The sequence below is a fragment of the Callithrix jacchus genome, chromosome 7 (assembly GCF_049354715.1).
Source record: "Callithrix jacchus isolate 240 chromosome 7, calJac240_pri, whole genome shotgun sequence".
NCBI lineage: Eukaryota > Metazoa > Chordata > Mammalia > Primates > Cebidae > Callithrix > Callithrix jacchus.
In genome coordinates, this window is record NC_133508.1 from 135,776,881 (window position 1) to 135,803,614 (window position 26,734).

At 32.6% G+C, this 26,734-nt stretch overlaps 1 protein-coding gene across 4 annotated transcripts in view; it reads right to left on the reverse strand.

The window, feature by feature from the left end:
• DPYD (dihydropyrimidine dehydrogenase) overlaps nucleotides 1–26,734 on the reverse strand; it is an 895,784-nt gene that overhangs the window by 768,511 nt on the left and 100,539 nt on the right. For 2 of the 4 annotated variants that reach the window (XR_008473049.2, XM_054236576.2), the window contains exons 3-4: nucleotides 22,701–22,783; nucleotides 16,475–16,543 (exon numbers count right to left, since the gene is read on the reverse strand). Coding sequence is in view for 2 of the 4 variants with exons in the window: in XM_054236576.2 (XP_054092551.1) it covers nucleotides 16,475–16,543; nucleotides 22,701–22,783 (152 nt within the window). In the remaining 2 variants the exon portion in view is untranslated. The remainder of the gene's footprint in view (nucleotides 1–16,474; nucleotides 16,544–22,700; nucleotides 22,784–26,734) is intronic. The other 2 variants (XM_035252229.3, XM_035252230.3) reach the window with 1 other exon arrangement.

Below are 26,734 nucleotides of genomic sequence, written 5' to 3' on the forward strand. Positions count from 1 at the left end.
TGGATGTCTTTGAGGGAGAAACAAGAGCCTATGTAGTGTGATAAAACATCTGATTTAGAATTTTATATAAATAACACCACTTCCTCATGTATTATCAGCACTTACTAAGGATCAAACTATAAGAAAACTAAAAGAGTTTATTTTACATAAAGACACATATAGAATTTTCTCAGAAATAGACACACTTCTGAATAGTGAAAAAAATAGAAAGGAATTAGACATAATAATGCAAATTACCTCCTATTGTATAATATCCTAAAACTATTTGTGAGGTCTCAAGATGTTAAGATGCTATACAAATTCATTAAGAAAAAAATGAATCCATTTATTTCATAAAACATTAATTAGACAAATTCTATCTACAATGTATCTTTGAGTTTATCTATCCCTACAGTATCTCATTGATGTTTATCTTTCTACACCAAAGACAAAGTCATTTGATTGTGTTCACTCAGGTATAGCATACTCAATGATATAGAACTCTCTCCAGAGAAAAGAGAGAATTAAAGAAATTAGAAGATAACAGGTTGCATATTCTAGCTGTAAAAACAGACACTTCAGGAAAGATAAGTGTTTAAGTGGTCATATAAAAAGCTCAATTAACACTAATTTAACTTCATCTCTTAGGATTTGTAAACCTATATTTTGAGCATTGAACTGAGTTGACAGGACAAAGTTACCCTTAATTATTCTTTATTGAACTAGACCAATTAATAACTAATTCTTACCAAAGTAATAAATTATTCCACTTACATATGAGGTAACTTCAAGATCCTATTATGGTTTTATTAAAAAGATAAATACTAATTTGGCACTTGATAAAATATTTTGTTAAGCAATAATCTAGCTATATTTGGATTCATTTAAATGAAATGTAAATTGAAAAGTAAGGATCATAGAGATTAAGGGGCTTACTAGAAATTACAGTTAGTCCCACTGACAGAGCCAGAAGTAGAACCCTGGGAATGTAGGAAACCAACTGAAAGGCAAAGCAAATGAATTTGGGGATTGAGATGTTGAGTTTGACGTTCTTCAAGAACAATCAAATGTCAAATAAACATTTAAAACTGTAAGTTTGAGATTCAAGAGGGTGACTAGGGCAGAGAAGAGAGACTTGAGAGACATTTATACACAGCGTGGATAAATGCCAATGTATAAAACATGAACATAGAGTGAGAATAGGACCAGGAATGGAACTTTCTTACATGTGCAGATTATAGAAAAAATACAGGAGATAAAGACAGTGGGTTAAATATTTTGCTTGAAATAAACAAAACGGACAGTAAATTATTAAAAAACACAGTTTTTTCTTCCTTTAAACATAATGATATGTAGTTGCTTATATTCAACCAGCCCATGACTTTGATTAAGAAAACTATCACTGAGGTAGACACAGAAAGAAACTTCGCCTTCTAGGCACAATGCAGTAGGTCACAGCAGAGCAGTCAATGCTCTCTCTGCTAAAATCTAGAAAAACCTGGATAAACCACACCACCATATTTTTTAGAGGTCTAAGAGCTCTGAGAAAGCTAAGAGAATTAGACAAACAAAAGTTTCTAAGAGAGGGGAACTTTCTCAGGATGGGCTGAAGAGAAATCAGCAAAACTTTAAATGATCACTTTTAATTGGAAAATTAAAAGAACAAACACATATGTTTCCCCACCAGAAACATGCTGAATTCAGATTTGTGGGAGGCTAAAAAGAGAGTCTAGAAGCTTCCAAAATACAGAAATAAACAAAATAAATGAGGGTTCAAGAGAAGCATAAAATGCAAACTTGTCAGAACCTGAAAGGAGAAATTGACAAACCGCAAATCATAGTTGGAGATTTTAGCAACCCTCTATCAGAATCAGAAATAAATAAACAGCAGTAATGATAGTCAAGAGCTAGATAATTCTGTCCATTGCCTCGATCTAATTGATATTTATAGAACACTAAATATAACAATTGCAGAATAAACATTCTTGTCAAGTTCACACAAAACATTCACCGAGAAGAGACCACATGCAGGGACAAAAATAAAGTTTCAAAAGATTATAATGTTACAGATTTTATTTTCTGGCCATGACGGAAGAAAATTAGAAGTCAATAATAATAGTAAAATATAGAAGAAGATACAGTTGTTTCACATCCTCACCAAAACTTGGGTTTTGCCAGTGTTCTTAATATTTATCCCTCAAGTGGGTGTAAAATAGTAAGTTACTGTTGTTATACTTTGTATTTTCCTGATGACTAATGATGTTGTGCAAACTCTCATGTGCCCATTGTATGTGCATATATCATCTTTCATGACATCTTTAACTCAAATATTTTGACGATTTAAAAAAATTGTATACACCCCTTTTTAGAATAGTCTTAGGCTCACAGCAAAATTCAAAGGAATGTAGAGATTTCCCATATTTCTCCTATCCCCACACAAGCAAAACCTCCCTCACCACCAACATTCTGAATCAGAGTACTATACCTGCTATAATGATAAACTAACATTGACACATCATTATCACACAAAATTCATGGTTTGCATTAGAAATCATTCTTAGTGTTGTATATCCTAAGGCTTTTGACACATGTGTAATAATATGGATCTATCATGATAGTCTCATACAAAGTATTCTCACTGTCCTAAAAATCCTCTGTGCCTTACCTTTTCATCTCTTCCTCCTAAACCACTTGTAACCCCTCATATATTCACTATCTTTTAGTTTTGCCTTTTCTGGAATGTCACACGCTTAGAATAATAATATAGTGCATAATCATTTAAGATTGATTTCTTTCATTTAGTAACATGCATTTAACTGTACTCCACGTCTTGTTGTGACCTGATGGCTCATTTATTTTTAACTCTAAATAATATTCCTTTGTCTGGATATACCATAATTTATTTAGGCCTTCATCTGCTAAAGAACATATTGGTTAGTTCAAAGTCTAACAATTATGAATAAAACTGCAGTAAACATCTGTGTGCAGGTTTCTCTGTGGGCATAAGTTTTCAACTACTTTGGGTAAATGCCAAAAATGCAATTGCTGGACTAGATAGTAAGAGTATGTTTAATTGTGTACGAAAGTGCCAAACTGCCTTCCAAAGTGGCTTTACTATTTTTGCATTCCCAGCAAAAATGAATGACAGTCCCTTTTGCTCCACATTCTCCCAACATTTGGTGGTGTCAGTGTTCTGGATTTTGGCCATTCTAATTGTGTAGTGGTATCTGACTGCTGTTTTAATTTGCAATTCCCTAATGACATATTTTCACATGGTTATTTGCCATCTGTATATTTTACTTGGCGAGGTGTATGTTCAGATCTCTTGCCCATTTTAAAATCAGGTTATTTTCTTATTGTTGGATTTTAGCAGTTCTTTTTATATTTTTATGCCATTTATTTATCTGATATGCTTCTTTCATAAAATTGTTTAACCATTCTGTGGATTATCTTTTCATTACCTTGACAGTGTCTTTTGCAGAGCAGAAATATTTAACTGTAATTAAATCTAACATCAATTATTTATTTCGTGCTTCATGCCTTTGGAATTGTATGTAAAATGTTATCACCAAATGCAAGAACATCTGTATTTTCCAGGTTATCTTCTCAGTATATAGTAGTCATGTGTTTTCTATTTAGGTTTATACTGCATTTTGAGTTAATTTTTGTGTCTAGTGTGTCTAGATTCTTTTTTTTGAAATGTGTATGTCCTATGGTTCCAGTATCATTTATCCATTGAATTGCCTTTGTTCCTTCGTCAAAGATCAGTTAGTTGATTATGTGGGTCTATTTCTGGGCTCTGTGTTCTGGCTCATTTATCTTATTTGTCTATACTTTCAATAACCTTGACTACTGTAAATTTACAGAAGTCTTAACTTTGGGTATTGTCGGTTCTCAGACTTTGTTCTCCTTCAATATTATGTTAGTTATCTGAGACTTCTGCTTTTCTATATAAGGTTTGGAATCACTTTGTCCATTAGCAAGATATAACCTCCTGAGATTTTGATTGTGATTACACTGAATATGCAAAACAAGTTGAAAAGAACTGACATCTTGAGAATTGTGAGTCTTCCTGTCCAAAAACATAAAATATGTTTCCATTTATTTTATTTTTCTTCAATTTCTTTCATCAGACTTTTTAGATTCCTCATATAGATCTTGTACTATTTTGTGAGATTTATTAAGTATTCCCTTTACTACTAATTTAAATGATATTATCTTTTAAATTTTTAAATTCTAATTGTACAGTGCTGGTATATATGAAAAAAATTAACATTTGTATATTAACCTTCTATCTGGCAACCTTGCTTATTAGTAAGGAACTAATAATTGCTGATTAGTTCTAGGACAAATGTAGTTTCACTTACTTCTTCCCAAACTGTACACCTTTATTTCATTTTTTTATCTCATTATATTACCTAGTGCTGCCAGTATAATGCCAAAAAGTAGTGGGCAGAATGAACATCCTTGTCTTATTGCCAATCTTAGCAGGTCTTAAATTTGGGTTTATATCTTTTTAAAAATAATTACTTGTATATCCATAATCTTTAAAAATTATAATAAATATATGGAATAATTTCATTTTGTAAAAAACTGCCAAACTGTCTCCCAAAAAGGTTATAACCTTTCTTCTAACTGATTTCGCTGCATTTGAAAACTTTTAATGTTTAATTATTCAGTTCAAAATTTTTTTTTTATTTCCCATTACTTATTCTATGGCCTATAATTATTTTGAAAAGTGTTAGTTTCTCAATGTTTAGACTAGTATGGCTAAATATGAGAAATAAATTGAGTTCTAAAATATAAAGTCATGGATGCAGTAGAGGGAATCCAGATCACATAGGGCATTGTCTGAATTCTGTCTTTTACTCTAAGAGCAGTTTGAAATCACTAGCAGGTTTTGAGTATGATTTGACCAAATTAGTGATATCACTTAGGGTTCTGTGTGAAGAATGGTCTTTACGGATACCAGTTGCAAGAGTAATCTTGAACCTAACTGAATTTTGAAATTATGTGTAATGGGATGCTTCAAAATACTAATGTTAACTTCTACCTCTCCAACACATACACATACACACATACACATGTGCGCACGCCTGTGATTCTCATTTCATTGATCAGAAGTTTGGGTTACATATTGGGATTTTGTTAACCACCTTCACTACACCCCGAGCCCAAGATTTCAGCTGCTGTAATATTCAGCAATGATGGTGGCTTGGACTGAAGTATTAGTCTTACAGGCTGTCAGTTTTTTAATATTCTGGATTTATTTTTAAAGGAGTGTCAACAGTAGTTTCTGATTGACTGAGTGTAGAATGTGAGGGATAATTTTTAAAAGACTAGAAGAGTCAAGCTCACGATTTGGGGGTGAGCTAACTTCTGTTGAACTACAAGATGAATCAGTGGTTGTGAGGAGAAATGTAAGGTGGCTGAGGTATGGCATAGTATACAATAAGTCACAGAATTAAGTGGCTGAGATAATTGTGAGAGCAGGTGACTGGATAAAGGTGGAAAACCAAAAATACTGGAGGAGAAGAATTCAAGGAATATAGGCCAAGTACTGAACACCTCATCTATGTGGGATATTGAAATAACAAAGAATCAGGACAAAAGTCAGACACAGCAAGCCCAGAGACAAACTTTAAAGAGTGAAGAGTGTGACCAAATGATCCATAGGTGACTACAAGAAGGATGGGTAACAGGTAATATGATGTAATGAGAAACACATTGGATAGATTTTCAGAAGAGAAAGGTAAAATAAAGAAGCATCAATGGGAAATAAGGCACTTACCCACCTCAGTAAAACAGATGTGAAGAGAAAACAGCATCATGTATTAAATAATTTTATAGGATATCATGCTACTTTCCCTTTAATTGCAGATTAAAGGGAATGAATATCTAAGTTTGATATTGTCAAACAATCCTGCAAAGAAACATTGTCCCAATGTACACTCTTACCAATAGTGTTCCCTATCCATCCAGTTACACCAAACAGAAACCCGACAGTTAATTCTCTTCTCCCATCCTTCACATTTTACATCCTAAACATCTCTCCAATCCCTGCATATTACTTGAGCTTTACCTCTCATATCCATCTCTAATCAAAATCAATATGAGAGCCTCCCAGGTAGACTCTCTATATTAATTTCAGATCCTTCTGAATCTTTTTATTTCAGCAAGAATTTTTTTTAATTCTATAATTATTCTACAGTTATGTCTCTCAAATGCTTAAATATTTTAAATACTTACCTAGTATACTAAATGCTCCTAGTATATAAAAAAAAGAGTAGTAATACTAAATACTCCTAGTATAAAGACAAAATTTCTCAATGGGGTTTCCCAAGATTGGCCCCTACCTACACCTTCAACTTCATCTCCCACAACGCATCTCGGTACCCTCTGCCTTTTAGTCACATTGGTCTGCAGTTATTTGCATCTACCACATACCCACAAAAACTTTGCATCAGAAATCTCTCATGTATGCATTGGCCTATTAGCCTATATCCACTTACCCTTCTTTCAGACTTCAACTTGATTTACTCTTTGTTGAAGACTCCCCTGTCAAATCTTCCTATAATGTACACTCTTAGCAATACTTTGTCTTTGTAGAATTATCTTAGTTATAATTTTATATACACTTGCATGGTTATTTGATCAATGCCCACCTGCTTGCCCATCATCCAATTTCGATGAGGATAAAGCTCATTAAAATTTGTTCATAATTGTATCCCCAGTTTCTACTTGTACTTTTCATATCTGAGAACTCAATAAATATTTGAAAGACTAAACCAGGTGTAAGAGTATCTCCACAAATTTTCAATGCCACTGTGCGTTCAACGGCCTTACACTATAACTCTTAAACTAGAGTCATCTCTTAGATATAAATCCTAGTACTGTTACCAAATACAAACATTGCTCAAAGCAGTAAATATTTCAATGTAATAACTCTTCTTTTTAAAGAAATCCTCTAAAATATTGTAGATTAGATCTTAGCGTCTTGCATATAACTTCACTTCTAAACTTCAATAAATTTCACTGTCAATCAGTATTCTTAATTATATTCTTAATTCTATCTTAATACACATACTAAATTTAAATATTCTATTAAAATACATAATCATGTTGCAAACATACATAACTTTTCCTCTATTATAATATCCAAATTGTAGGTTGAAATTCAAAGTGTATGTAATCATACACTGTAACTCTTACTTACAGATAGTCCTTACGAAGCCTAATACCCTTTAAATTATCAATTGTAGATAAAGAGCCTGAGGTCATTAACTTAAAGAAATTAATTTAAATTATTAATAAAAATGTGATACACATTTGAAGGTATCATTAAGATTAGAAATCACTATAAATCAAAATTTTAGAAAACGGTACAACAATCATCGCTTTCTGGTGGTAAATTCTTTCTTTCTTTCCTTATCAGTTACTATATAGCTGTGACAATTTTCAGATTTTCCTTTACCCACTGCTTCTTCCCCACTGGTTTGCTTTAATCTTCTCTCATGTCTTAGAATTAATAAATGCATGCTGATAACTTACAACATTTTATGCACATCACTGGCTTCCATCTAAATACTTTCAAAAAACCACCTCCTTGCCAGTAAATTTACCCCTAGGTACTAAGCTTTGAAAGCAGAAATTGAGGGCTGTTCACTCTTACACTCTAGCACCCAGCCTTGTGCCTGGTATTTGCCCCGTAACTAAACGGAATTTAATAATCAAGAACATAAAAAGGTTTGCCTCATATTGTTTTTAGTAAACATATATGATAATTATAATCACTTTCTGTATAATTAGAGATAAACCTGAAATGTGATAAGCCATTCAAAAATATTCAATTTGAATCATGGTACAAGGAATGTGTGTATACAATATTTATATACATTTTCAAACACTAAGGAGTTTTTTTTCCAAAGTGCATTTTTAAGGCTGAGTGCTCTAATAGTAACACAATAATCTAGATTTAGTCAAGTCAAATTAATCTACTATGTTATATATTTATATGGACATAAAATATAAAACTTGACTTACAAAAATTTATTCATGGTCCTAAACTATTTGGCAATTTTAAAATACTCTATTTCTATACATCATCATATTTAAAATGTATTTGTTTTTATAAACAAGGAGAAAAATCATAATCACAGGCATATGATGATTTAGAAAGTCTAGAAATCATTAGTTTGCTCATATAAGTTTCAAAGAGTATATGTTAGTGTTGGTATAGTCAAGAAACCTTTCTGCAATATGTCATCTACAGAAATATGTGTGACAAAAACATTTCTCATACTCCTTAAAAACAGATAGGTACTTTGGTGGAAGTACTGAAAGGACAATCAATTCTGAAAAAACTTCAGATGAACGGAATATAATCCCAAGTAAATATGAAATGCAGGACATGTCTTGTATTAATGCCAAAGGACAACAGACTTTCATTTTAGTGGAAGGCCCCAAGAAAGGTACAACTTTCAGACTGCAATTAATTAATGGTAATGACTGGCTCAAACTGACTACCCACTGTATTTAAATTATTTAATATAGTTTCCTCATATGCAATCATTTACCTTTAATTATATGTCAAAACTAGTGATTATTTTCATCATAGGAAGACAATTTTTATCCTTGTTTCACCATTAAAAAAAAAAATCGGATTCTCCAAATAGCTTTTTCACCCAAGCTGTTTAAATTTCAACCCAATTCTTACATCTGGGTGAGAAATGTCTCAACCAATATTCCCTCCCAGAATATGAAATTATAAACAACATCTAAGGGGATGAAGGAAGAAATGAAATATGAAGGAAAAATATGACAATGACAAATATAATGCCGGTAAGTAATTTAACCTTATTGTAAATCATTTTTCTTTCCCCATCTAAAAGAAAAAAAAATTACTCTAAACTCTCCTGAAAGACAGAGAAAGATACTGGCAAGATAATTGGTTTGTAAACATAGCACAGATAACGACTAAAAGGATTACCTCTGTGGTCCAATGACAAACACCCATTTCCATTAAAAGTTGATGCTATGGAAGATCTCTAAATAAAATTACCACTATTACTTCTTCTATTCCCCAGCCAAAGTAATGGCCCTTAAAATGGGACAGTGCTATAAGCCTGAAGTTAGAAAATGTACTAAATTAAACTAAATTTCTTAGGCCTCTTGGGAAACATTAGGAAGACTGAACTTTAAATATCTGTATATAATTTCATGTTATCTACAATTTTATTCCTTTAATGCAGCTTTTCTCTAATGTGTGCCTAAAGTGTACTGACCAAGTACTTACTATATCCCATGGCCTAGAGAGGAAACACATACATGCGCGCGCGCGCGTGCACGCACACACACACACACACACACACACACCCCTAAAAATTTCTGAGAGGTAATGAGTTCTGCAAGAGGAATGAGTCCGGGTTCAAATTCTGGCTCCTCCAATTTTGTGCCATGTACTCAAATTACTTTACCTCTTTCATTCAATTTTTATTCATCTATCCTTTATTGATCCCTTTTGGAAAAGATGACACTGAAGCTGAGAGCTGAATAGCAAGAAGCAGCAAGGCATGGAAGAGCCCATGTAAGAAGGAGCCCAGTTAAGTATCATGTCCAAGCTGGAAAGTTTTAGGGATGGAAGGATGGTTGGTCAGAAGCTTTGTGAGCAAGGTTGAAAGAGGTTAATGAGTCACGAAGATCACAAAGCTATTTGCAAGACACATTAGGAGTAAGGAATTTGTCATTTACTGTAAGCAAAATAGCAAGCCATTGGAGAGAAAGGTCACAATTTGGTTCATCTTAGTGATCTGTGGAAAATGAATTTTTAAATAAAGAGTGAAAAAAGGGAAACTGTATTAGGAATTTTTATACAGCTTTTTACTGATTAGATATAGGTGTGAAAGAGAAAAAATTTCCATGAATTCCAGATTCACAGAAATAACTAGAGATTGTGTTACTGTCATTTACTCAGATGGAAAGACTAGGGGACTAACTGGTTCAGTGGAAGGAAGAGACATCCAGGGATCTGAAGCCTTGCCAGCATGGTGAAACCCCATCTCCACTAAAAATACAAAATTAGCAAGCTGTAGTGCTGCACACCTGTAGTCCCAGCTACTTGAGAGGCTGAGGCACCAGAACTGCTTGAACCTGGGATGGGGAGGATACAGTAAACTGAGATCACGCAACTGCACTCCAGCCTAGGTGACAGAATGAGACCCTCTCTAAAATTAAAAAAAATCCAGAGCTCATCTTTGGGAATGCTAAAGTTGAGTTGTTATTTACATATTGAAGTGGCTAAGTGTTTGAGTTTGTAAAGCCGAAGTTTAGGGGAGGCATCGAAACCAGAGGTGTTAAGTATGACAGTTATCATCAGATAGCTACTTAAGGAAAGAGATGTTAACTATCTAGGAACAGAAGGGAAAGTAGAAGAAACAAGGCATTCCAATATTATGTCAGTATTTAGACATTGAAAAGAGGAGGACATAGCTGCCTAGGAGAGTTAAAAGGAGCAGCAGATGAAGCAGGGGAGGAGTAAAATAATATAGCGTAACTTAAGCCTAGGTGGAAAAATGTTTCAAGAAGGGATGGTCAATTGAAGCAAATGCTGCAGAGGGGTCAAATACAAATTATAGACTTGGCAACACAGAACAGTCTCACTGAACTGACAACAAGAGATGCCCAGGTGGAGTGGATTAAGTTGAGAGCAGGAGATTAGAAAATGAAAAACCTTTATTGAGAACTCTTTTATTGGGTTTTGAGGGTAAGGAGCAAAATGGAGTGGCACCTGGAGACAAAAATGTAGACAGGTTTTATTTTTTTGTCTTTAAGATGCACTACATGCAAGCCTGCAGATGGAAATAATCACATAAAAGCAAAAATTCGTGTTGCAGGAGAGCAAGGGTAATTACACAGGGGAAACTTTTTTTTTTTGTGGTTTGGTTTTGCATGTTTTTCTTTTGTTTTTCTGTTTTCTGTTTTTACTTTAGGTTCTGGGGTATATGTGCAGGTCATGCAGTGTTCTTGCATAGGTGCATATTACATCCGGCATTTCTCCCACATTACTTTGGAAAAGACTAGAGGAAATGGGATCCAGATCACAAGTGAAGGTGTTGGCCTCTGACAGGAGCAAGGCCTTTCCAGCCATCATAAGAAGCCATTGAAACTATGGCTTATTCCCAGTTCACTGCATGTCTGAACATATCGGAATAGCTATCACCAAGTAATATCTTGTACATCAAGAATACAGCAAGAGCATTTACATTTTTTATTATTATTTATTTTTTTAAGAGATGGATTCTCACTACATTGCCCAGGCTAGAGTGCAGTCGCTGTTCACGGATGTGAACTCCGAACACTAAAGCCTCATACTCCTTATACCTCAAGTGGTATTCACACCTTAGCCTCCTGGGTAGCTGGGACTACAGGTGCCAAACGAATTTTTTAAATAGAGTTTAGAATATCCTATATGCCATCTCCTTTCCTCCAAAAAAAAAAAAACAAACAAACAACAACAACAAAAAAAAACAAAATAACCCTCTTTGTAGACTACAAGAAAATTATTTATTCATGATTCACTAATTTATTAAATAAATATTTATTGACTAAAATGTTTCATAAAAGTAATTCTTTAGATAATTCCATGGGTACAAAACTTACAAAGGCATTAAAATAATACACCACAATCAATATATTTCAATCACTATCAGATATCTTAGATGTACCTTTGTAGATACTGTAATTCATCTACTTACAAGAAAAATAAACTAAAATATTACATTGCTATCCTTTTATAGGTACCACAATGTAGAAAGCTAATGTCCAACCAAGAGCAACATTGTACTGTAGTTTCAGTACAGTATACAATAGTTTCATATAGCATAATGAACTACATTTCATAATGTAAATGGTTCCTCGGCGGTTATTCCACATTTTAACTAAAACTGTAAACATGAATAATCAATGCTAATTAATTCAGTGGCACTGGTACCTATGTCTTATGCTTATTGCATATTGATGATTTTACAAGCTAGATTGTTTAATTCTTAATCACACTTAATTACCTGAATGAGTAATCTAGGAAATATAACTTATGCAATTTCAAAGAACAGTCTAGAAATTAGAAAACACGACACCTCTGTCAATGTTCTATAATCATGTTCATTGATAAAATTGGAAGAACTTCATAGTATAGGTATTAATCTATCAGAGACAATGACAGATTCTTAATATATTTCTCCAAAAATTATTTGAAATTGATTCTAATGGACTTAAGTCATGTCTGCTTTCAACTAGGGGTATGCAAACTATAACACAAGAACTAAATCCAGATGGCTGCCTGTCTTTGTAAATAACATTTTATTGGAACACAGCCACATCAACACAGCCAGATCCATGCATTCATATATCGTCTACAGATACCTTTGTACAACATCAAAGTGACAGTTGTCACATTGCAAGTGATACTTTGACATATTTGGAATATACTGTTTATGTGCTTATAAATAATAATTTGTTATCTGTAAATCTATTCTATTTCCTAGATTACTCATTCAAGTAATTAAGTGTGATTAAGAATTAAACAGCACAATTGAGTAGTTGTAAAAGAAATTATGTAGCCCAGAAAGCTAAAAATATATGCTATCTGGCTATCTGGCCTTTTACATCAAAATGTTTCCTTATTTCTAATTGACTGTCAAAAGAAGCAACACATTTTTTATAAAGAACTTATCAGAATGGAAGATTTTTTCCCCAAAATGAAATAAAAACAAATACCTTCAATGGAAGGTATTTAATACATATTATAATAACCTATAGAAATGATGGATAAAAAAATTATATTGATTTTCTTCTAAATATAACAAGCCGATTTATAAGAAATGAGAAACATCATAACTAAATGTCAATGTATATCCACCAGAAGAGATAACTTGCAAAAAACCTAAGGCCAGCTATTTTATTATAGTATATTGTGACATATACCCCAAATAATTAGAATGAGCAACAATAAAAAAATGCCAATGTGCTTATAAACAATAATCTATTATCTGTAAATTTATTCTATTAGTCTTCTTAAGTTGTTTACGACAAATATAATTACAAAATACGTATTCAAAACATGTAAACCACTAATTTTCCACTTGTAAAAGCCTGATTCAAAAAGCAATTTACTTTATGGTTTACTTAAGCTTTGCAACTACATTAAAATATGATAGTATATACACAACAGCTTGTTAACAAGATTATCATAACATTAAAATCATAATGTGGCACTTCAATTATGGATACTTAAAATTAAAGCTAATCCTCACAGTACCAATTTTTATCTCCTAAATAATTTTAGCTATTAGATGCTCATTCAAAGTCTGTATCTGAAATGATAAGCATTCTAGAATAACGACCTAGTTCTGCACTTTTTCCTTGGTAGCAGAACAAAAGCTGCATCTCTTCTTTCCTAGTCTTTAATATACAATTTGTTGAAACTAAGGGGAAAATGCAATATTTTTCCTGACCTGGCTTGGCTCAGGGCTTCCTACTCATGTTGTTGTTGCGAATGCTGTTGTTTCAAACAGGTACATTCTGTATATCAATGGTACATATTTTCTTTTTTGGTTTTATCATTCTGAATATATTGAACTGTCACTTGCAGTATTAATTTGAATTTTTTCTGCAAATATTGTGTTTGAACAAATGTCACCTAGTACATACTAGGCACCAGGTGGAACAAACCAATGCTTAGATTAATGAGTATTATAATGCATTTCATAAATAAGTAACTTAATCAAGTTAACCTATTAACTGATTTCATTTGTTCTACTGTTTCATCAGATTTGTACTTAATAATTATATAATCAATATTTCTCACATTCAAATTCTAATTCAAATTTGAAGTGAAGAAAAAGATTCTAAAATGACAGAATTCTGTATTTATAAATGCCATTTGATAACGAAACCATAAATAATCCAAAAGTGTTGCTGACCATATGGTTAATTTTATTAAACACTGGTAACAACGTATGTAAGAGTTTTCTTCTATTTCTCATAAACGGTGGTAAAATTAAATTATATTTGAGCCATCTGAAACTACTTCAGTCACTCCGGTAGTAAGTGAATGGAAGTAATATTCCTAATTTACATGGCAAACAGATAATACCAAATGTCTGTATCCATGTGGGTGCATGTGTACATATGCATATAAAGACATATACAGACATTCATGTTACACAATGTACATTAAATTAATTACATAAATTACAAAATTACATAAAATTAATTACATATATTTTCTGACCTGTATTTGAACGATGTTTATTTGAGAAAATGCATGATTATCTAATGAAATGCTGCACTTTTGTCTTTCGATTTCAAAAATATCTGAAACTACTCATCCTGGTGGCCTTGATATTCATGTGTTAGGTGGCATAAACCAAATCAAGGAACGTGCTCTGGGCATGATGAAATATGTGTTTTTCCAGCATAGAAATGATAAAGACAAGATGTTCTCTGCACATAGAAGACAAGATTATACTCCTCCTGTGGTGATCTGGGGAGTGGGGCTTTCAGGAGGTTCCTACTGATCTTTTAAGTGATAAAATATAATGAAGATAGAATTTTAGAATGACTAAAACAGAAAAGAGCTGAAACAATGCTTCTGAATCCAATCGCACTGCTCAAACTTCTCATGTAGTTAAAATACAATCTGGTACATGGGCATTTCTGATTATAAAGAAATTTGTTTTTGAACACTTTGAAAATAAAAGAAGTTACACGTGTTAAATCATCTATTATTATTTGCATATTACATAACATTTTCAGAATGTTTAAGAAATTATTTACTTTCCATACTATTAAACAATCTGCTAATATCACCAGAATTATTTTATTAACACTTTATCATTTTATTTTATATTCTTCTTCATTGCCACTTTGACTTTTCCCTCATAACTTTATATTTACTATCTAAATTACCTAACCAATTTGCTAATCTCACATACTTAGGATGCCTTTTCCTTCCTCTCTTCCATTTTTAACTATTATAAAAGAATTCACAGAACCGACTGTATCTCTGTAATCCTAATGAATATACCTGAAAGGCAAGGTAACTCCGTACTCTAAATGCTGTCACACTACAAGTTGTCCTTGACTGCAAAGGGAAGATTATATAGAAATATATACATACATATATTATCTACATAATACATATCACATATAGAAATATGCATACACATGCACATACACACACAAATCACTACGAAGAAGATGAAGTAGAATAATGATAATATTCTTATCTTTAAATCTTATTCAGATGAACAAAATTACTCAGTTCACAGTTTACTAATCACGGTTTACTCTGAGTCATGGTTCATGTGGAAGTATCAGTTAAAGTATCAGTGTAGTTCAACCATATATTTAGCAAGAGTTGCAATATTAACTTAAATAATAACAGCTAAAATAATATCTAGGTTCCAGTAGTAACATAATCCTTAGGACAGATGGTAGTCAGCAACAGTACTATTGGATACTAACAGAGGAGTGAAATTAAAGACATACTTTAGGCTAATACACATAGAAGGGATATACCAGAAAAGCTGAAAATTACCTCTTTTAAATATCTTGGAATCTCTCTTCAGACCTCAGCCTTTCAATAAAAGGTTAGATTGCTATTTATATTCCTTCCACCTCTAAAAGTCCTTGAGTTGAAGGTAAAGAAACAACCACATTAAATCAATTTTAACCTTTTGACTCAAATAATATTTAGAAATGTTATCCCTTTTAAAAAACACTTTCCAAGTTTACATGGTTATACTTTCATATTTAATTCTGCATACATGGCTGTGTTTATGAGGTACCTAAAAATTGTATTATACACACCAGAAAAAAAGCCAGCACAGGTAAACTGTGCAACTCAACATCACCATCTAGTGACAAAATTCTTAACACGTGATGAAGGCAAGCAAAAAAGAACACATTTCAGAGACACTATGTACTGGTAGTTCATCTTTAGATTACTAATGTAAATATAACAGGTCTCACTAAATAGCCTTGGCTCTGAGAAAAAAAGAACACCTAATTGGCAATGTTGGCACTCCAAAAACAATTTTCATTCTTGCCATAGAGGTATACCCATAAATCTATTAACAATCTATATCTAATGTGCATTAATTAAGACATTGTCAAAGAACTCCCATTAGCATTTTTACTTTTTAATTAATGAATACATTCTATACATAACCCTTTTTCTCAGAATCTAATGTCAGCTTTTCTCAAGTTCAATTCAAATACCTTCCCGTTGCATATACCTATTACTCTTAGCACTCCACTGCCTGTGAGACTGAGGCCGAGCAGGGCGGATCACCTGTGGTCAGGAGTTCCAGACCAGACTGACCAACATGATAAAACCCCGTCTGTACTAAAAATATGCAAATTAGCCAAACATAGTGGTGCATGCCTGTAATCGCAGCTACTTGGGAGGCTGAGGCGGAAGAATCACTTGTACCTGGGAGGTGGAGGTTGCAGTGAGCAGAGATCACAACTTTGCACTCCAGCCTGGGCAACAAGAGCAAAACTCCATATAAAAAAAAGAAGAAGAAGAAGAAGAAAAGACAACACGATGTTAAACATGGCTCCATCCTTCCTCTTGATGTTCAGGATTTATCACAGGGGCTAAGACAGGTGCAAAATATTACCTTGGCATTAGAGAGTTTAATCAGCCAAGATAAAGTACAATGAAAAGAAACTGAGAATTTTACCTTTGAATTTATTATCATACTATAAATCAGAGATTTGACCTACAGATGATGCACTTTTTTCCTGTCCTTAAAATGTTTTTTCTTAAGTCATCATTTTCAGAAATCCTGTATAAGATTTCCACACAGCCATGGCACTACAATGGACCATGTAGAAGTTAGACAAGATGTACTGCTTCTAATATTCTATATGCTAAGACTGCAGTGAAGTTCTCCATTGAATTCCATTATTTATGTATTACATATGTAATTCTTGTAAGCACATACATCATTAAAAGGAAAAATGTATACAAACATATTTTATATCTTTTTATTAATTTTCACAAATTATCACGCATTCTCTACTAGATATCCTAGTTCCTCAAGTCAACCCTAGGAGTTTTTAAATCCTATGTTACAAAAAAGTAAGACTAAAATAATTTATTTACCAAAAATTATAGTTGGAGTCCCAAATTTGATTCTTACTATTGATGCTAGTATTCACTTCATATTTTGGTTTTAAGTTTCTCCATTTTTCCTTCACTATTTTTCTAATTATTGATAATATATTCCCATTACAGAAAATTCAGAATGGAAAAGTATAAGCCTCAAAAAAGTATCTGTCATTCCTATATTTTTTCTCTGCATCTTTTATGTTCAGTTGAGATCATACTCTACAAGCAATTTCTCTCTCTCTCTCTCTCTCTCTCTCTCTATATATATATATATATATATACACACACACATAAACAGATTTATGTAAATTATAAATACATACATTTTAAATATGTATAACTCTGTGTATATCTGTATATATAGATATAATATATATCTATATATACACAGGTTATTATATAATTTATAAATATTTTAAAATTATAAATAATACATATATATTTATATGTAATATATAAATTATATATACATATATTTATGCTATATATATAATTTCCTTATCTGTTGCCTTAGTAGTAGACATTTAGTCTCTATTACATTTGTTCATGGTTATATTCCATAATTTGAGGCTCACATTCATTTTATCCATAAATTCTATGGCTTCCGTATATTCCTAGAAGGTAAATTAATACAAAAAAGTTATGTTTGTTTTAAGGCTCTTACTACTTACTGGCATAATCCTTTCCTTAAATGCAGCAGTAATTTTCAATCCTCTGAGAATGTGAGAATGGCTGTCTCACCATTTCATTTCTAGCCATCTGTGAGAATGGCTGTCTCACTATTCCATCTCTAGCCTCAAAAACTTCCTTCCCACCAAACCGTATTAGCAGCAATAAGCAAGAGATCGGTGTATTTTTATGAAATTTACACTTTCTGTGTGCCATTAGAGTTGAATATTTTCAAGGGTTTCTTAATCATACTTTGCCAATTATCCATTGAGCTCCCAATTTTTAAAATCTGTCATACATATGGCAGTATAGTACATTGATGTCTTTTAATTTTGTGATGTTCCCCATTTGCATAAGCTTTTAAAAATAAGTTTGTTTTGTTTTTAATTGGCACATAATAGTTGCACATATTTATTGGATAGTGTGATGTTTTGATACATATTAGATTGTGTAATGATCAAATCAAGGTAATTAGCATATCTATCACCTCAAACACTAGTCATTTTTTTTGTGGTGACAACACTCCAAATTCTCACTAGTTATTTTAGAGTATACAATATATTCCTGTTGACTATAGTCACCCTACTGTGCTATAAAACACCAACCTCTCCTCATTTCCACTCCACACTAGTCTCCCAAGTCTCCAGTAACCACTATTCTACCCTACTTCTATAAGATGAACATCTTTAAATTCCACACGAGTGAGATCACGCAGTGTTTGCCCTTCTGTGATTAGCTTATTTCACTTAACATAATATCTTCTAGGTTGATCCATGTTGTTACAAATGATGGAAGTTTTTTTTTTTTAATGGAATCAAAACTTAGTGATTTCTTCACCTACTTTTTAGTGTCTCATCTATTTCCCCATCTCAATTTCAAAGAGTCACCTCTATATTCCACTGGACTTTGACTGTTTCATTTATTTCCTTTAGCTTTTAATAATGCATAAAATTTCCTTTGGGCCATGTGAAGTGAGAATATAAAGTCTTTGTTGTTTTTGGTCCAAAGAGCAAAAAGAAAAAAAAATTCTTTTATACCATTTACTGAGTGATTGAACATGTCCTGTATTATTTGGGGTACTTTACCATATAATAAATTCATCAGGTCTTTATAGTATCTATGATCAATCAGAGATACTATTTGTTTTAAGTAACACGTAGAAGAACTTAAGAATTTCCATCTTCATTTTGAATATGATCACATTATAAGACGTCTAATTCTTAGGGAGGTTTTGTTGTTCATTCTATTGGGCTTTCTGTGTATAAATCATGTATTTATAAAATAAAAGCTATCTTATCTCCTCTATATCAAATCACCCTTTTTAGTTTTGGTTTTGTATCTATTACCAGGTTATGGATCTACCTTTTACTATTAGTTTTCTAAGGAAGTAAGTGTGTCTATGTGTGATGTGTGTGAACACAGTGTAGCTTCACGCTGGCCCCTCCGTTGTTGAGAACTCTGCTAAGTGAGAGGGAGTCAGGTGTCATATTAGTAACACAAAAACATCCATTTAGGGCAGCACAGACCAAACCACATAAAAACATTCTAATTTAAATTAATAAAAATTAAATAAAATTAAACATTCAGTTCTTCAGTTACACTCATCACATTTCAGGTGCTCAATGGCCATATATGGCTGATAGCTCTCACACTAAATGGCACAGATGGAGAACATTTCTCTTATCACAGAAAGGTCTTCTTGACAGTTTTGGTCTAGATGTCTCTAGAAGCCACAGAACAATGGCCAGGAATTCCATTCCCCTATCCTTTTCTTCTTAGGCACATTATATTTCAGTCTAGTCTTACTCTGTTAGAGAAGGTTATTCAAAATTTTAAACCCCCAAATATGTTTTTTTCTGGCACACATTTTCCTAACCCTGTATTTTCTTAAACATCTGGGTGGACTGCCCTTCTTTCTTATCCCAAATGCATTATTCTTGGAAATTACATATCTTCCCATGGCTACAACAAGTATCAAAATACAAACAAGTCTCAAATGTGCACACCAACCCCCAGTCTTTTCCCTGAGTTGTTGAATTATATTTTCCCCCTGCCTACTGCACATTTACACCTGAGTTAACCTTAGCTATCTCACAGTCACCTCAAAACCCAAATCTTCATTAATCTTCTTTTTTTCCTCTCTCCCTACCTCAATTAATATATTTACTTAATGTTTTATTTAGCTAGCATATTCCAGAGAGGGTTGTAACCCCTCATGCTTTTTTACACAGCAGGGTTACAGGCTTACAGGCTCAGGGCATCCTTAAGACTGGAATCAGGAAGAAGCATGTGAGGGATCTAAAGTCAGATACTAGCAAGAGACTAGGTTCAAAACTGGCCAGAAAGAGAGACTGGATGAGGTAGCTAAGAATCATCTCTTTTCTGTTCCAAGCTCATAGAAATAGTAAAATCTTAATAAAGAAGTGCCCAAGATGGTGAAAGGTCCCCCAACACAGCAGCCACAATAGAACAATCTTCAGATGTGGGTCCAGGTCTGTTTCAGTTCCTCCTGGCTAGATACATTCAGGACAAGAACACCACTGTGGGCACCTAGAGCCACCTAAGGCCTGCTGAAGAGATCAAGCTAATAAGAAAAGGGGATGTTCCCACAGCCAGCTACGCCAGGCCAACTGACTAATAAAAAAAGCTACCATGAAGCGGGGTCTTCACCTCAGGCATGTTCCAAGCACATTTCAAAAAGCACCTGACCCACCGTATATTAAACTGCTGAATGCTATTAATTACTAAATTATTTCACCACATTTAATGAATCCACACATTGTGTGTGTGTGTGTGTGTGTGTGTGTGTATGTGTGTGAGAAAAATATACAACTTATACAAACAAGTACATTTCATAGCCATAAAATTAAATTCTCATTTAAATTATCCGGACTACTGCTTTATCTCATAGAGTGGGTGGTTGGAAAGTTATTCCAGCCAGGCAATACTTGTTTTTCTCATCTGTTCATCTCCACTTTTTTAAAAAACAGGACATCCTGGTATGTTCTAAAATGGTATGTATTAGAAAATTCGGCAGAATAATCTCTTCATATGAAGTTAATTCTGATAATTCAATTTGTTTTTTTCTTGAGGACAAATTTCCTACACTGATTACCTATTCTTCCCTTTTTCATTGTCGTTTCCTCATTCACATCAATTTTCATTCATATTGCCTTTTCAGTACTTTCTATCTCTTTGGTCTTCAGTTTTTTATTCAAAGCATAAGAGCTGACATCTTCTTTGTCTTCCTGTTTGTCCATGTATTTACTTCAAAATAAATAAATGTAAAAATATAGAGAATAACTTCAGTTTTCTAAGTAAATATTGGCATGCATGCTCACTGTATTTATATTATAATAAGCAATTACTAAAAATGATGTGTTCAATTTATAGCAGTGATAATTTTAGGATAAACCACTATGTATACTGAAAATCAGAAATTTGTTCATAATTTCTGCATTAGCCTTTTCCAAAATAAATATTTTACAACTTATTTTTAATTTACTAAAATTTTCTATAACAAACTTTCTGAGAATATCTGACTGCATTATACATAGATACAAATTCTCTATTTTGTACTCAGTTTTATTTTTCCCTCTTTTTTATTAGTAAAGACATTAACAATAAAATAGGCTCACTTGCTCCAGCTGGTTATTTCTCGTACTAGTAATATATTATTCCTCTTTTTGTGACATCATAATCATCTATCCAGAAGTACCATGTATCTTTGTGTAGAAGCTACTGTTTCCATTAAATTTAATTACCTCCCCCTGTGGTTTTAAATAGAAGTGGCTTCAAAATGAGGGCAGCTTCTATTAAATTTAATTACTTTCTCCTGCTGCTTGCATGGTAAAAGGAAGGTTACTAAATGAGAGCAGCTTCTAAACTAAAGTATATGGTAACCGTGCTAGCAATAACAAAATTGTATCTAAACTACCTTTCTAGGAAGCCTCAGATTTATCCTTTTTCTCATTTTAATATTTTTAGCCTTAACATCCTTGAAAAATGAGCATTAAGATAGAAGGAGGTGCATTTTAAAAATCTATTTTAATTTTATAGGCCAAATAAATATTAAAAATATTGTTTCTTTATAAAGATATTGGAAATTAAGCTACACAAACATTCAAGCTCAGAACTTTCAGACTAGTATCATTTGTTGTTTTCTCAAAGAATGATGAGTTTTATTTCCCACACATTTTTAATGTCTAGTAAAAAGCCTTTCTAGCTTCTGATCAAATAGATGTGAAAAATGCTTCACTAAGAGTTATTTAAAAAGCATCAAATTTGGGGCAATTTCATATAAATATTCAGAATTACTGATGTTAAGAAGTGAAAAAAGAAAAAAAAATCAGGCTCATTATAGATCACTGTAGTTGAAAGGAAGTTAATTATATGCTTTGTAATAGTATAAAAATTTAAATAACTAAAAATACTATAACACAATATAATCCTATAAAATGTTAGAGAAGATGAAAATGTAAGTACCTCTCTTTAAATTAAATATTAATTAGGAGGAAATACTACTCAGTTACAGCACCACTGTACAATGTTTAATTTTTTTATATACAGGCAGAATTTAGATGAACAATATTTTCATTCAATCACACGGTTTGGTATAAATATAAAACAAGACACCCCTTAAGCATTTTAAGTAACAAATTAAACATTTACATTTTTTACTGTGCACTGAGGCTTAACATTTATGCAGCTTCAAAACCAAAGTACAGCCTCAAGGGAAGTCTCTCCACTGACAAATTAATACCTTAGAGAACAGAGCTGAATGGTGGCAATGAACTCATTTGTTGCCCAAATAATGAAGAATGACTTTTTCTTTACCACATCTGTGACTGTTGCTATGGTGACCCAGACTTACCTCATTGCTTCTCGGAGAGCTCCTCGCTCACCAAGAGTCGTGTGCTTGATGTCATCAAAATTATTCTCCAGGTTCTCACAATTCTGCAACATATTTAAAAATTGCATTAATTCTCTAAGACCCAGAGAAAAATTATATCTATGCATTTATACAAAAATATAATTGATTATATTGATTATGGACTCCTGAAAAACATGCATATCACTTTAATTGGTTAGGATTCATTAACATTGACAGTTGAATCCAACAGTAACAAAATAAAATATTTTATGATACAACTGTCACAGAAGTCTCATTATCAATTTTTCAAAGTGGGTAAACAGAAGAAATAAATTCATAAAAGTAGCAAAGCATCCTAAGTTTGGAGGAATAAAAATTAGTTCTCTAAAATAATCTTAAGTATAGCAAATCCAATTCAAACTCAAAAGAGAAAACCATTAAAGTAAGTTTTAAATCACTGCAAACAGTATACTATAAATATCAAATTCTAAATAAGTTGACTAAGATGAAGGAATAGAGCCCAGATATAATAATGAAAGTTTCAAAATGTTTCAATCAAAATTTCATAATCAGATTTTTAACAATTTTATGTGTAAAATTTATAACTATATATATATATATATTTATGTATTTGAAATTAAATAAGTCCAATTCTTAAAATTAATTGAAAATCAGATTAGATCAGATTCTTAGAAGAACTTTAAGATTGAGTAACTATGACATAAGCAGTTTAAATTTCATAAATGTTTCTATTTTGGTAAATACTATAGCAATACTAGACTGAATTTTCTATAAGTATTTTTAAAATTTTTCACAATTTTAAATATAATTATGTATACTTAAAACTCAGTTAATCTGACAGAATCCAAATAGGTTTTGAGGGCATACATTGTAGAAATTATATATATGAATCTTCTGGCACCTTAGATTTCTTAGGGAATTTAGTGGTATTTAGGTAATAAAAGAACTGGATTTAATGTTTTAGTTAATTTTACAAAGGGAATAACTAAATAACAAAATTTAGTGTGAATATGTTCTTTCTATTCTTATATAAGTATGTTGAATTTTACAAAATTACAGAAATTTTATATTAATAATTTCCAACATATAAGAATTAATTGATTTGAAATATATTGGTATATAAACCACTATGTTTAACCTTGATTTTTTTTAAACTAAGTCAAATTAAGGCATAGATCTTTTTAACACACAGCTATATGCTTTTATAATAAAAATTGTTGAAACTACCAAAACAAATCTAAAATAATTAGAATTCTCTATTTTTCAAAAAGTCCTTTTTGGGTGTATACATTAAAAATATCCTCTTTTGTTGTGTCTTGTCTTTTCACATTTTAGAAGTGTCTTTTCATAAGGAGAACTGCTTACCTGAGATCCAATTTATTATTTTTCTAATTTAAGTATAGTGTTTTTGTGTCCTATTTAAGAAATTGAAAAACTTTCTCAAAGTTATAAATGTTTTGAATTGAGACCATTAAGAAAAATATATATAATTTTTTGTTTGTTTCTTTTTGGTTCTGAAATTCTTCATCACCTTCCTCCTCTTTGTCAATCCTACTGCAATGTTTAACTTTTTACTTCGGCCTCCACCACTGTTCAAGAACATGTTCATCAAAGAATTAAATAAGAAAATTATTGAATGAAATTGTTTTAAGCTTCTTTTCCAGCATAAACAGCAGGGTTGGAAGATTACTTGACTATCTAGTTTTTCTAGCAACAAAGACAGAAGATAAACATATTCATCGATTAAAAAAAGAGAGAGAAGGCTATTAGAGGGGGCTCATGCCTGTAATCCCAGCACTTTGGGAGGCCGAGGCGAATCGCAAGGTCAAGAGATGGAGAGCACCCTGGTCAACATGGTGAAACTCTGTCTATACTAAAAATACAAAAACTAGCTGGGCATGGTGATGCACGCCTGTAGTCCCAGCTACTTCTGGAGGCTGAGGCAGGAGAATTGCTTGAACCCAGGAGGCTGAGTTTGTAGTGAACCAAGATTGTGTCACTTGCACTCCAGCTTGGAGACAGAGCAGAGAGAGAGATAGGGAGAGAGAGAAAAAAGTGGACACAGAGAGCCTCCAGTAGCCCCACTGAACTCTCTGTGATGTCAGGAATTGAGGCCAGCCAAATTTCTGATTTAGCTGAAATATGGTATTCCAGAGTACTTTCACTTTAATGAGAAGAAGCCTCAACTTTAAAGTTTAACAGGAAGTGGCTAAAATAGCATATTCTGCTTTGATGTGGAATAGGAAACCCAAAATGAGTATTAGGTTGACTAACAGAAGAAAGAATATTCCATGTTTTATACTTCATGTCTGTGTAAAGCTTATTATGCCCAACAGAACAATAAAGGAAATAAGTAAGCATTGTAGAATTTAAACAGTTAACTATTACTTTTACTAAAAATACTTCTGTACACAGAAATGAAAATCAAATCTACTTTTTATGCTTCAAGAACAATATACAGGCATATTAAAGAACAAACACATGATTTGAAATCTATTTCAGACAATATTAGGCTCTTGCCATAGAGAATAAGTATTTCAACCAGCTAACATGCTTACCTGCTCAAACTTCTCCATAAATAAAAGTAAGCATCAAATATCCACTGAGTAAAGGGCAAACAGATTCACTGTTTGTTCACCACCAATAACACTTCCCTAACATTAGGGACAACTGTAGGTAAAACTGAGTCAGTGTCCTCCCATCAAAATCTGTTCTCAACCCAGTTTATATGAGGATGGATGAAAGAAAAACTGTAAATTATTTGTAATCAACAAGTATTAATATGTTATTCATTCTAGGGGATTCTATAGCATTTAGTATAGGACTATCTCAAAATTACACTTTCACAAATAACTATGACATAGGGCGCCTACTTTACGGGATAGGAAAGTCCACAAAATTCAAAAAAATTATCTGTGATAGTGGCTTGTGATTTCCACCCTTCAAGTGCCTCCTAATTTCCTTTGACCAATATAATAGCATGAGAAACCTACAACCATCACAGCAGAAGAAAGGAAAAGGCAATGGGTACACAGGGAAAGGGGGACAGAAGGAATGAATTAACAGAGTACTCCTGAGAACAGCAAACACAGGAACAAAAATAATCAGTGATTAGTAAAAAAAATACTGTCACAAAAAGCAGGCCTGCTAGCCTAGACACTGTGGAGCAAGAAAGTGGGAATACACAGGAAAAATGGAAGGTCACAAAGGTAATAAATAGACATACCATGTATTTATAACCCTAATTAATTAGTAGAAAACTGAAATTTGGAAAATTCATATCAGCAACCATGGTACACATTATAGCTTTAATATATAATGTATAGAGTGTGTGTGTGTGTGTGTGTGTGTGTGTGTGTGTGTGTGAGAGAGAGAGAGAGAGAGACAGAGAGAGAGCGAGAGTATTAATTAACCAGTTAATATTGAGTAGTTACTCTGGGGTTAGGTACTTTTATTAGAAACTCTATTTAATCTGCATGACAACTGTATGTATTCCTATTTTACAAATGGGGAAACAACCACAGGAGAGATTAAGATAACTTGCCCAGGGTCATATAGCTAGTAAGGGATAAAGCAGGGATTTGAACCCAAGTAGTCTAACCTCAGAGCCAGACTCAAACTCCTCAGGAGACTGCTTCTAAAGAGCAAACTGCATAAATGAATATAACAAAGTTCTGAATAGACCTTCCTCTAGGTGTTGTCAAATTTAAATACTGAGCTGGATGGTTAAGAGTTTACTAGTAGAGTCAAATGGAGCAGAAGCTCTTGCAGGATTCTGTTTTATATCTGTCTGGAAGTGCTATACTTTATAATGTAGAAAAATATGGAATCCAATATACACATTTAGGCCAAATTAATACCCATAAATATTTTGCATGCAACAGTCTTTATTTGGGTCTGTGACACCACTGTGACAAATATAATGAGCAATTAAATTCCCAAGTGTTCAGATTTTGGCAGCAATTAAAGTAGAAACTGGAAACTAAGCAACAAAAAGAACTGGTTTTGGTGGC